This window comes from Triturus cristatus, chromosome 4_1, assembly GCF_964204655.1.
Source record: "Triturus cristatus chromosome 4_1, aTriCri1.1, whole genome shotgun sequence".
Classification (NCBI taxonomy): Eukaryota; Metazoa; Chordata; class Amphibia; order Caudata; family Salamandridae; genus Triturus; species Triturus cristatus.
The window spans coordinates 132,324,533-132,337,859 of record NC_140585.1 but is presented as its reverse complement, the minus strand read 5'-3'; the positions used below and the strand labels follow the sequence as shown (position 1 = coordinate 132,337,859).

General features: G+C 41.9%; 1 protein-coding gene across 1 annotated transcript in view; it reads left to right on the top strand.

Annotated features, from left to right (window-relative positions):
• LOC146847658 (uncharacterized) overlaps positions 1 to 6,865 on the top strand; it is a 30,037-nt gene extending 23,172 nt beyond the window's left edge. Inside the window, exon 2 of the mRNA XM_085651787.1 lies at positions 794 to 6,865. Within this exon, the coding sequence (XP_085507913.1) occupies positions 1,378 to 2,880 (1,503 nt within the window). The 5' untranslated portion in view covers positions 794 to 1,377 and the 3' untranslated portion in view covers positions 2,881 to 6,865. The remainder of the gene's footprint in view (positions 1 to 793) is intronic.
• Positions 6,866 to 13,327: the final 6,462 nt, after the last annotated feature.

Below are 13,327 nucleotides of genomic sequence, written 5' to 3'. Positions count from 1 at the left end.
TAATGGATGGGCATTACAATGAACCCCTTATTCTGTTTCACGAAAAGCACTGGAAGGAGCTGCATCTTACAGAACTTTATGTACTATGAAGAACTAAACACTTGCTTTTTCAAGTTGTCTTTCAGGGCCAGAACCAGGCCCTGTAAGCTGCACTATTTCAGTTAGATAGACCGATATTGTGGCATTAGCAAATCCACCTCAACTCACAATAATGCTCCAATCTCCCAGGTTAGATGAAACCAGAAATGCTTAAACCAGAAAATCTGTTCCAAATGTAACCGGCGATTTAATGAACAGCAAGGTAAAGACAGGAGTTGTCATTTGAGCTGATCCAATGTGAACAGGAAAGCTTTGAGAAGACGTTTGTGAATGGAGTTACTTTTGTTCTATACTTTCTGAAGAGTTACCTTTGTTATAAACTTCCAGAAGAGTTACTGATTTAACAGCAGACCACCCTGATCCCTCTATTTTACCACAATCTGTTCTTGTTTAAATGAAATCTTGTCCATGTGCATCTACCTAAAGCTGTACCTCGAGCATGTGGGTGCTTTGTGAACACCCTTCCTAACCAAGTTACTCTGTTAACACTGGTAAATCACCTCCTTTTCTGAAGTTAATGCGATGTAACATGAGCAACAGAACTTTTAGTTAAATATCTATGTATGTTGAAATATTCCTTGCTAAGTTTCAAAGACGTTAAAGAAGAGATGTCTTTTACAATCAGTTAAACATTGTGAACTCATATCCCTTTATGTTTACATTTAGTAATTCTAAATATCTTTACATCCAACAGAAAAGCCTTGAATGCATGAAATGATTATGAATAATGAAGCTAATGCTGTACCTCTGCAAACATAGCAGAAACAACGAGTTCCAGTATTCAGGAAAACATCGATGCAGTTGGCAACAGAGGAACATGCACATAAACTGGCAATCCATGAAATAGCAGTCCAGGGCAGTTCATTCGATGTAAGAGTCTGAGCTGCACGCCATAAGACTAAGAAATTACTTCTAGAAAATTTAGACAAGAAAACTGGCAAACCACCGCCTATATAAACTGGTGTCCAACACCAGCCTTCACCATGGGATTGGTAGGATTTGGTTACCACAGTACTCTGTTTTCTAAAGCAATACCAGACCATCATTAAGCGGTCTAGGTGTATTGTAAACTCTTTGTGGCTAACCCACAGCAACCAGAGAAACTGCGTGGAGCCAGATAACCTAATTGTTACAAAAGGAGGAGTTCTGCTATCTACAATACAACAGACTGTCCCAATTTGCACCGGCTAAAACGAAGATAAATCTTTACCCGCAAGCGTGCATAGCCATAGTCCAATCTAAAGACACAATCACCTATAAAGAAACCTTATACATATTATGAGTGTGGTAAGTATTTGGTGGCTATTGCACGTTATTGTTAAATTCAGAAATCAAACGTGCAAAATACCAAACACACACAGGGAGTGTGAGAATAACACAAGTGCTTTATCAGCCATGTTGGCCCTTCAGGAAACACAATCTTGGGATGTAGACAAATACATACCCGACCCAAACACACAAACCAAGAGAGAAGATTCACACACATGCAACAATAGCTTTAGTTTGTCATCACCACTAAAGCTTCATCAGCAAACGCACACAGGAGATAAACCATTCAAGTGCAGTGAATGTGTTAAGAGCTTTAGTTGGTTATCAGAACTACAAAGACATCAGCGAACACACACAGGGGAAAAAACATACCGTTGCAATGAATGTGGAAGTAGTTTTAGTGATTCCTCAAGTCTCAGGATTCATCAGCGAACACACACAGGAGAAAAACCATTCAAGTGCAGTGAATGTGCAAAGTGCTTTAGTCAGTCATCACAGCTCCAAAGCCACCAGCGAACCCACACAGGGGAAAAACCATTCAAGTGCAGTGAATGTGGAAGTAGCTTTAGATATTCATCAAACCTACAAAGTCATCAGCGAACACACACAGGGGAAAAGCCATTTAAGTGCAGTGAATGTGTAAAGACATTTAGTCGATTAGCAAACCTACAAGTACATCATCAAACACACAATGGGGAAAAACCATACAATTGCAACGAATGTGGAAGTAGTTTTCGTCGTTCCTCAACATTAAGGAATCATCAACGAACACACACAGGTGAAAAACCATTCAAGTGCACTGAATGTGCAAAGTACTTTAGACACTTATCGCAGCTACAAATACATCAGCGAACACACACAGGGGAAAAACCATTCAAGTGCAGTGAATGTGCAAAGAGCTTTAGTCAGCTTTCACACCTACAAAAACATCAGCAGAGACACACCGGAGAAAAGCCCTACCATTGCAGTGAATGCGGCAGTGCTTTTATTGACTCGTCATCCTTAAGGATTCATCAGCGAACACACACAGGGGAAAAGCCATTCAAGTGCAGTGAATGTATGAAGAGCTTTAGTCACTTATCAAACCTACAAAGACATCAGCGAACACACACAGGGGAAAAACCATATTATTGCAGTGAATGTGGCAGAGCTTTTATTGACTCTTCATCATTAAGGATTCATCAGCGAGCACACACAGGGGAAAAGCCGTTCAAGTGTACTGAATGTTTGAAGAGCTTTATTCACTCGGGTCACTTAAAAGAGCATCAGCGAACACACACACGAGAAAAGCCATTTAGGTGCAGTGAATGTATGAAGAGCTTTAGTTACTTATCAGCCCTAAAAAAACATCAGTGCACACACACTGGGGAAAACCCCTACCATTGTTGTGAATGTGGCAGTAGTTTTAGTGACTCATCAGCAGTAAAGAATTATCAGCGAACGCACACAGGAGAAAATCCATTCAAGTGCAGTGAATGTGTGAGGAGCTTAAGTCAATCTGCACACCTATAAGAGCATCAAACAACACACACATGGGTAAATCCATTCAATTGCACTGAATGTCAAGAGCTTTAGTCACTTATCTGACCTACAAAGACATCAAGAAATAAACACAAGGGAAAAAAAACATTCAGGTGCAGTGAATGTGTGAAGAGGCTTTTTTGATTATCAAGTCTAGAAAGACATCAGTGAACGCACACAGAGGCTAACCCATACCATTACAATTAAGGCTCCCTCTTTTCTTTTTTTACTGGTTTTTACAGATAAATACAGACAGAAAACATTCATTTTCTTGTCTGTATTTATTTTTAAATATGGATAAAAACAGAAATTGGGTTGTTTTTTGAGTACTTCTAAATACTGTCTGCTATGACTGCCAGGCCAATAGATGTGTGAATTGATAGATAAGGGGGTTAGAAAAGAAAGGAATTTTAGTGAAGAGGCTTTAACAGCAGTAGATTGGAACAAGGATGATACTGAAACATGCATATTTTCACATAAGTGCACTGATTTGTCTTCTGCTGGTGTTTACAGCACTGAAACCTGGCAGACATCCAAGCATGAGTGCATATTTATCGGTTAAATAAATGTGGAAATATACTAATCTCAGCTTATTTTTGCCAAAATAAATATGGATAAATACAGACGGAAATGGCAAAAAAATAAATACCATAAAACCGGCAGCCCTAATTACAATGAATGTGGAAGTAAGTTTAGTGACTTGTCAACATTAAGGATTCATCAGCAATCACACACAGGAAAAGCCTTTCAGGTGCAGTAAATGTGTGAATTTCTTTTGTCAGTTATTAAACCTATGGATACATCAGCGAATACACACAGAGGAAAAACTATATCATTGCATGGAATGTCGGAAGTGCTTTTGTCACTTATCAGATCTCCAAAGTCATCAGTGAACACACGGGGGGAAAACACAGAAGTACACTGAAAGTGTGAAGAGCTTTTTGTAAATTTTCAATCACACACAGCCCTCAGCGAGCACACACCTTTATTTAACTCGCACAGAAATAATTCTAGAGGTGCAACGAATCCAGAAGGAATTTAAGAACATTAACAATAATATAGACCCTCTGAGGACATAGACAGGAGCAAAAAAGTGCACTTATTGTGACATGAATGAGTTGCAGAAAAATATATAATTACAATTATTGTGGGCATTCAAATACCAGATGATAGATCCGACTAGCAAGATAGAAGAAAAACAGATATCGATATTTGCAGAATTATAAAAATTTTGTTCCCAGTGATGTTTCACTTTTGTACACATAGCAAAACAACATGATATACCATGAAACACATTGGGAGACTAGCACAATGTGGACTAAAGGAAAAGAAACAATGGTGGTTTTTATTTGGTGAAGAAGAGAGACAAAGAAAAACATCCAAGCACACCTCATCATGCAATGTGTAAAAGCAACACTGAATAGTACTGGGACTAACAACGGTATTTTCAGTAAACTTGAGGGATTAGTGATAAAACCTATAAACTTAACACACCCAGACTGAGTCCCTGCAAGAAGAACTGATTTCTCAACAGCGCACTGGCGAACATTCACAGCTGATTGTGATGTTTGGTCATTTCATACAACATTGATGCTGCTGTGACAGAGACCAGAGAACAGTGTCCAAAAGCCTGAAATGGGAAAGTACCAAAATGCGAGCTGTCTTGGTTGATGCTTGCAGTGCACAACATTTACTCCCCTAGCACTGACGCGGAAGAAGTGATGCATATGTCCATCATCACATGCATCTGTAAATGCACCCATCATAGTGGCACTTCCCCAGAGGTGTTCATCATCGAGCTGGATCTTGGCTCACTGCTCTGTAAATGATTTGTGGTTAGATTAATTGTATGTAAATATGTTTTATGAGTTTCCTATTTACAGAGAATCATTCCTCCAAATCCTACCTGGTTAAAGGACAGTTTCAGTGCATGACGGCAAAGTTATTGATAGGAATTATTGTGAAATGGAGGAGCCCAGTACAAAGAACTTCTCATAAACTTATGAGCACCATGAAGGGTGGGTGATCAGATATTTGAGGGTTTGATTTTTGTTGAAACGCTCCTGCAAAGATCATATCCAGAATGTCACTCTTGTTATGTCTCGAACAAACTCAGTTTTTTATTGTTTTTATCATAATATGCTAGGCTGTTCCTCTAAGACCGTGGAAGAACGTACAGTGCTAAAATTCTAGCAAAGGCAGTCTATGGAGCTACTCCGCAGGTGAACTAAGTAGGAGCTGCTTAAGCTGTTGTCATATTTTACTTGTAAAAGAGAGTTTAGTGGGTTCAATTCCATAGTCCTATGGGTGCTTAACTATAAATATACAGAGTGAGATATATATCAGTGATGCCATTTAAGATGTAATTAGCGATGTCATCAGTGATGTTACTGACCATGCCATTAGTGATGTAATTAAAAAGTGTGGTCATAAGCAGTGCATTGCAGGGGTGTAAGATGTTGCTAGGTCAGATATCTATTACAGCTGAATTTCTATGGTTTTTTGCTTGTGAAATCTGAATCGAACTATAACATCCCTATAACTTTTGTTTTTTTCAGTGAATTTTGAAGGGTTTTTTTTTTTTTAAATTAAATTTTTTTAACTATGACGTCCCTGTAACCTTTAGTTTTTTCAGTGAAGTAAGTATAGTATGCTGCCTTACCTCCCGTTTAGCCTTGTTAAAAAAAACATTTTGACATTTTACACATACTAAATTCACTTTCATGTAATTTAACGCTATAAGACTGTCCCACATACAAAAATATTGGCAGCATAAATACAGTGCAGTTGCCAAATTGTCATCTGTTGGTTCCCTCATGTTGTCAGGGCTCTGGATATGGAAACGTAATTGGTAAATTGTATATATTACTATTAACAAATGCTGCTGCCATATATGTAATGAACTAAAGTGATGCACATGTGCTCAAGAAATAACCTATTTTTAATCTGAAATCGCATAAATCTTGTTTTTACATAACGTTTGCTGCATCATTTACACATGGTTATTGGTTGATGGATAAGCTTGTGCTTTAGGCCTTATAACTAAATGTGACCCTTAGCTCAGCTGCGGCTTGGCTCTTCCCATGCAGTTTGTGACTTGCCGAACTCTACTTTTCACCAGAATTAAGCCACTTTAACCAGCAGCAGTTTCCGTTTGAAGAATGTGGTGAAATAGCTGTACAACACATCAAAAGCATATAATTGCTGAGATAATCATATGCACACCCAGTAACTCCTCTTCCACACTGGTTGTCCCTTATTCTCAAATGTTCAAAAGGATTTGTCGTATGAATGCCAAAGGTGGCAGTGACATTCATGAAACTAACTGGAGTGTATGGGAGCTAGGGGGAGAGAGAGACAGAGAGTGAGAGAGACAAAGAAAGAGGGAGAAAAATGAAAGAAAGAGTGAAATATAAGGCGGGGGAATGGCAAGGGATTTGTATTCACCAAAAATAGACAGAAGAAGCAGCCATATACTTGTGAATGTGCGACACCACCAGAAAAACGGCTTGAATATCTGTACATTTATATATTTATTTTCAATACATATAGACTAATGTCATGCCAATAAACAGGGTAGAGGTTGTAAGGAAAATAGTGAGGGGGACAAATATCATATGTAAACCACAATGTCACATGTGGTGATGTCAGGCCCTTATAATAATTCTCACATAAATGGTTGACTGCATATTTTATATACAAATAACAAGAAACATAAAATAACGTAAAAAGAACATTTTGGTTTTACTTTTTAAGCATCGTATGTTTCTCACTATCATTTTGTAACTAATCTTGGAATTGACTGAAGGTATAAATATTTTTAAACAGATATGTGGAAATTGGAAATTACATTTTAAAACAATTTTTAGCAAATAAATATAATGTGCTGTTAATTTGTTTTTGTTTCCTGATGTTGTTCTTTATACCGCCTCAAAGTGCTACACATTTACAGTGCATAAAGCAATAGAAGAGTTAATTTTGTCAAGTTCTCTGTTCCTCTCTTGCGCCATTCATACAAACAAAGGGGACACTGCTGGTGGGACTGAGAGTTACAAACACTCGGAGGCCAGTGTTATCAGATGCAAGAAACTGCAGTGCTGGGGCACAAAGTAACACCTCTTAGTCACATGCTTAAGGAGCAAGGTGGAACTGAGTCCCTTTTCTGAAAAATAGTGGGGGGACTTCCATCAAACTGCGTCTACCCCCGCCTTGTGCCATGCTGATAAAGCAATAGTGAATTTGAGTGATGTACATGAAACTAATTGAGAGAAAGAGAGCAAGATGCAGGATATATGACGGAAGAGAAAATAGACAAGCATTGACATAGCCTATAACACTCGCCTTTGGGACCTTATAAGTGATTAGCCAGATGTTTTGGTTTGGCCATTGTTTTAAGCTATGTTGTAGAGCAGTGTGGCTGCTGTGCAGCTGTGTTGCTTTGTAATGTTGAGCTGGCTTTGTGTTGATGTTGTTTCAGTTTATGCTGATGTAGTGCATCACTTATGTTGAAGTTGTGCTTTGTTGGTGCTGAATTGCTGCTGTGGTATGGCTATGCTGATGTGGTGCTGCACTGTTGGTGTTGTAGTGATGCTGATGTGGAGCAGCGCTGATGCTGAGGTGGTGCTGTGTTGTGATGTGCTATGTTAATGTTGAGGTGTTGGTGTTGGTGCACTGTAGCTGAGGTGGCGCTGTGCTTTTGCCATTTTGGTGCTGCACTGTTAGTGGTGCATTGATGATGTTGTGCTGTGCTGGTGCCGATGTGTTGCAGAATGATGCTGAGGTGGCGTTTAGTGATGTTGAGGTGTTGCTGAGTGATGCTGTGATGCTGTTTATTGATACTGATGTGTGAGAGTGATGCTGATGTTGTTCTGTGTGATACTTTGGTGTTGTGCTGGTGTTTAGGTGGTGCTGAGTGGTCCAGAATCACACGACTTTGAGCAGAAGCCAGGATGTTGTCCCAGTTCAAAGCCAGCAGCACTTACCACTATGCCACATCCCTTTCGCAGTGACTGCATGCTGACTAATACACAAAACAAACATGTGGCATTCAAAACGTGGGTATATCACGTGTGCAGCCTACCAAGATTACAACATAGTGACCGGTACAAGGGGCCGTGTGAAGAGCAGAATGACGTGCATTGCCTGGTTACTGTAGGTCGAGTAGTACACCAACATCACAGACATACATTGCAGACGTGTGTGCCTAGGCATTGTTCTGTTATTACTGCATGCTGATTGGCGGAGTTCACATGTAAAGTGGAACATGAGTTCCAAGGTGGTACAGAATCACACAACTTTGAGCAAAAGCCAGGATGTTGTCCTGGTTCAAAGTCAGCAGCACTTACCACTATGCTTCATTCCTTTCGCAGTGACTTCGTGCTGACTGATACACAAAATGAACATGTGACATGCAAAACGTGGGTATATTGCGTGTGCAGTCTACCAAGATTACTGCATAGTGACCGGTGCAAGGGGCCGTGTTATCCCATTATGTTTGCAGTTACCCAAAAACTAAATTAATATTATCAAAGAAAAAATAAACTTTTTTGTTGCAATACGATTCAAACTTTGGTTTTTTAAAACAAAAATGTTGTTTTTACGCTGGTTCGTGTAGCTGTGTGAATAAATCCTACTGCATTAGCATTTGTTTTGGAGGAAAAAAGGAGCCTAAATGTCTGCTGTAGTGTGAAACCTTAGCATGTTCCCTACAGCTGCGAAAGGAAACCAAGACAAGCTAATTGAGTGTAAATAAGCCTCGTTGTAAAGATCCTAATCTTTGTGTCTGCAGCATCTGTGAGATGCAGATCAGTAACTTAAAAACAATGTGCAAAAACAACTGTAGGTTACAGCTAAAAGGTACAAAAAACAAGAAACGCGACACACACATAAAAGAATTTTAAAATTTACAATTGATTTTATGGATGCCAAACAGGCCCTAAAGTACATGGGACTACATTTATTTTATAAAAGCGTTCCAGTACGTTTATAGACAATCAGAACTGAATCCAGATTCCAGGCATTCATAGTATGTAGTGGTATTTTACATATAGGAAGAGCGCACTGGTACATATAAGCCAATATTTTCGGGTGCCTAGCACTAGCACCTTATAATCAACATAACAGCTTCTGCTCCAGTCCAGAGCACATGTATTTTTAGTGCATCTTAAAAATTGAAAGTATGTGCCCAAAATCACACGTTGTAGAGCAAATTTTAAAACTGCAACGTGAGTTCCAAGGTGGTACAGAATCACGCTACTTTGAGCAAAAGCCAGGATGTTGTCCCGGTTCAGTAGCACTTACCACAAGGCTGTCAGGAAATTGCCTTTCCGTGATCGCGCTCGCTGCCGATGGTTGAGCTGGCGAGACGCGGAAAGGAAAAGACTACAGTCCCGATAGACAACGCGAGCATGTTCCGCGTCTGACGGCGGCGGACCGGAAGCAGGAAATAAAAGCCCTGCAGTCCAGACCGCGGTGCCGATTATTCGACTTCACCCGCGAGGGAGCAGGACGCTTCGCTTTGCATCTCCGTTGGCGGTAAGAGTGTCAAAGGACACAACCTACGACCGCATCCTTCGAATTACCCTGGCATACATATTGCCGGACCTCTGTGACTCCCCTGTTGGAGGTGATAGATTCACCGTGCAGGGGAGCGACTGCGCACCTAGAGGCGCTTGGGCAGCTATATTGACCCCGTTGGAGAAACCGATCCCGGTTTCATGCGGGGTGAATACGCGCCCGCGAATGGTATGATTAGCAACCTTGAATGGATGGATGAGTGTGATGATATCTTTCTGGGCATCCCAAGGCAGCGAATACCATATTGTTTTGTTCCATGACATTATACAAGCCAGTTTAGCCAGTATTATATCGTGACTGTTATTGGAAGTGCTATCAATCAAATAGCATCAGTCTTTTGGGAACTGAGATACCCAAAGGTATAAAGGAACGTGATACTTAAAGGTTCCCAGCGGCTTATATGCATAATAACTGTACAGACCTAACTTATCACATCGCTGCAGTGGTAGCAGTCTGTGTTTCTTCTTGCTTTCCTTAGTGGTGTTTGTGTGTGCTTCACATTAGAAGTACGAGAAAGACCTCAGAGACCCAGACACTCAAGGCCCGCGGCCCCTGCATCTCCTCTTCCAAGAGATGATCCGTTAATCTTTTTCTTTGCAGGTAAGAAGTGGGTGGATTGAGAGGGGGTAGTACATAGAGCAAGGGAGGAAAGGGGGAATCTAAGTGCTCATTGTGTTTATTGTCTTTCGCCCACAGGTCTCCCTCCCCGCAGTCCCCACCCTTTCCTTCCCCCGCTCGATTGCCCCAAAAGTCTGCGTATGTTTACATAGCCAGACTTGGGTTGATTCAGAGGTGGGCCCCCATAGAGCATCGACACAGCCCTGAGGATTCGGACCAGGCGAGCCTGACAAAGGCCACATCCCTTTCTCAGTGACTGCATGCTGACTGATACACAAAACAAACATGTGGCATGCAAAACGTGGGTATATCGCGTGGGCAGTCTACCAAGATTACTGCATAGTGACCGGTACAAGGGGTCGTGTTAAGAGTAGAATGGCGCGCATTGCCTGGTTACTACAGGTTGAGTAGTACACCAACATCACAGACGTACATTGCAGACGTGTGTGCCTAGGCATTGTTCTGTTATTACTGCATACTGATTGGCGGAGAAAAATTAAAACATGAAGCATTCTGGCTGGCACACTGCATTTTGTTTCGAAGGGTAGAGCGCTGTGAATTGTGCGTTTTTTTTCCCGTATGCCCAGTGACACGAAAGCTAACGCGAATCCCTAAAGCTGCCGCCTGATGAGATTCCCGGAACATTATCTGTTACAAATTCAACACTAAAAGCTCATAAGTCACCAACACGAAGGAGCTGCCTCGATTTGCGATACCGGGGGCCTGTTTCCGTAATCTGTTTATGGAGCGTATGTGGGGGCATAATGCTAATCCGTGCTAAAATCATCACAACACAAATGCACATATTAAAACTCACCGGTCACCCCAAAAAAACATTCCATGCACGAGCAAATTAAGAAAGACACCAACACCAAAAATGTAAAATAATTCAAAGCCAAATACTTCACCACATTAGTGGTACGATTAAAACAAAATGTGCTCCCTAAATCTGACGCCTAATAAGATTCACAGAACATTATTTATTACAAATTCAACACTAAAAGCTCACAGGTCACCAACACGAAGGAGCTGCCTCCCTACTCCCTGCAGCGTGATCGCTAACAGGGCCACCCTCTCCTAGTGACAACAACAACCCGTACCTGCACAAATTCAAACATTAAAACTCACCGTTCACCCCCCAAAAAATACCATGCACGAACAAATTAAGAAGAACACCAAAAAAAAAAAAATAGTTCCAAGACAAATACTTCAGCACACTAGTGGCAGGTTTACAGTAGTTGGGTGGTGCTGCATAGGCGTTCCCAAACAAATAAAGGAGGAACTAAAAGACCGATTAACCGGTCAAAAGCAAAAGATTTAAGCTGACAAGCGACCAGCCAATAAAAAGGCAATAGGCGGAGTTTCACCACTGATACGTATTACTGGATGTCTCGGAGAGACAGCGCATGCGCGCTGCCTAGGCGAGAAGTAAAAAAAGAGACATGAAGGAAGGCGCAAGGAGGAGAAACGAGAGGTAACACTGTGGGAGAAAGTGTAATGAAAGGCACAGAGTGTAACAAGCATTGGCATACCCAATAGGTCTCGCTTTTGGGACCTTATAAGTGTTTAGCCATGCAACAGTTGCATAACTAAATACTTATAAGGTCCCAAAAGCGAGACCTATTGGCTATGCCAATGCTTGTTTCTGTTTATTACTGCTCTGTAGTAATGGTGGCGCACGGGTGCCACCATTACTACATAGAAGTAATAAACAGGAAAAAAAAGCGAAGAGAACATCAAAGCAGTGATCGTGATCAAACATCAAAGCGGCCGCGAAAGTGAGGCGCACGCGCACATGCACTGTAGCTCTAGGCTACAGTGGTAGCACTTTTTTGAGCCCTCACAAAAAGTCTCGCTAGACCAGCGCATGCGCTGGGTCAGGCGAGACCTAAAAAGGAACATGGTAAAATAAGCAGTAGACTTAATAATAACCTGCCTTTTGTTAACAATAACCAGTGCTTTCTTTGTGAAAGTGGAGGGGCCTAACTGCAACCAACACTACTGAGTATCGGGGTGCTGAACACCAGTACTGCATAGTCTTGAGTCCACCTGATGCCTCTTTAATCTACCACCAGACACACTCTGGGGGTAAGGGGGAGTAGAGTGGGACAGAGCTCCATTCGCAGAGAGTAGAGTGGGACACAGCTCCGTCCGCAGAGAGTAGAGTGGGACACAGCTCTGTCCGCAGAGAGTAGAGTGGGAGACAGCTCTGTCCGCAGAGAGCAAAGTGGGACACAGCTCTGTCTGCAGAGAGTAGAGGGGGACACAGCTCACCTAGGCCTCAGAACTCAAAGACCTGCTGCGCATCTAGAACGGCAGGGAAGAGGATGTGTTGAAACTCATGTATACTTCGGTTCATCCTAGGGCTGTGCCTTCACAACATTTGCTCTTTTCTTTTCATGGTCACCAGCTCCCTCCATGGTGTTAATTCTTCAAACTGCAGAGCCACCTTTCTGATGCTGCCAGGTTACTACTTTGATTGGTAGTGTTATAAATGGAAATACAGAAGTGCAGGTACTCACTCTTCAGAGTACCTGGTTGCTTCTCAGAAGTGCTAGTACTCTTCCGTTAAAAGTATTTCACTAGTGCTAGGAAGACCCAGTACTGTCCCATTAAAAATATTGTACCACTGCTGAGAAGTACCGGTACCGTCCCATCAAAGTATTTTACCAGTGCTAAGAAGTGCAGGTTCTCTCCCATTAAAAGTATTGTACCAGTGCTGAGAAGTACCGGTACCGTCCCATTAAAAGTATTGTATCATTGCTGAGGAGTGAAGGTTCTCTCCCATTAAAAGTATTGTACCAGTGCTGAGAAGTGTAGGTACTGTCCCTTTCAAAGGAAAGAAGTGCAGGTACTCCGTACCGGACAGCACCTGCCCGTTTTGAAGCACTTCCTATCGGCAGCGCCTCCTCTGTTCGGGGTTTGAGTGTACAATTCCTCTGCACACAGGTGACTTTCCCCAGCGAAGTGGATATATTGCTTCTGGGGGCGCTGCTGTCCATAGTACAGGAGCACCCAAGCTACACCCAACCACTGCCCTGACTGCTCCACCTGACCACAGCCCTGAGAGCTCCACCTGATCACAGCCGACAGCTCCACCTGACCAGTCTCGACCGCTCTACCCATTGGTATTGCAAAGCATGAAACATAAAATGATAATAACTTTGCGTTGTTATTATTTTATTCTTCGTGCTGCTTTGCAGGCAGGCGGGTGGGGCTGATCAGCTCTCGGAGCTGGGCCGGG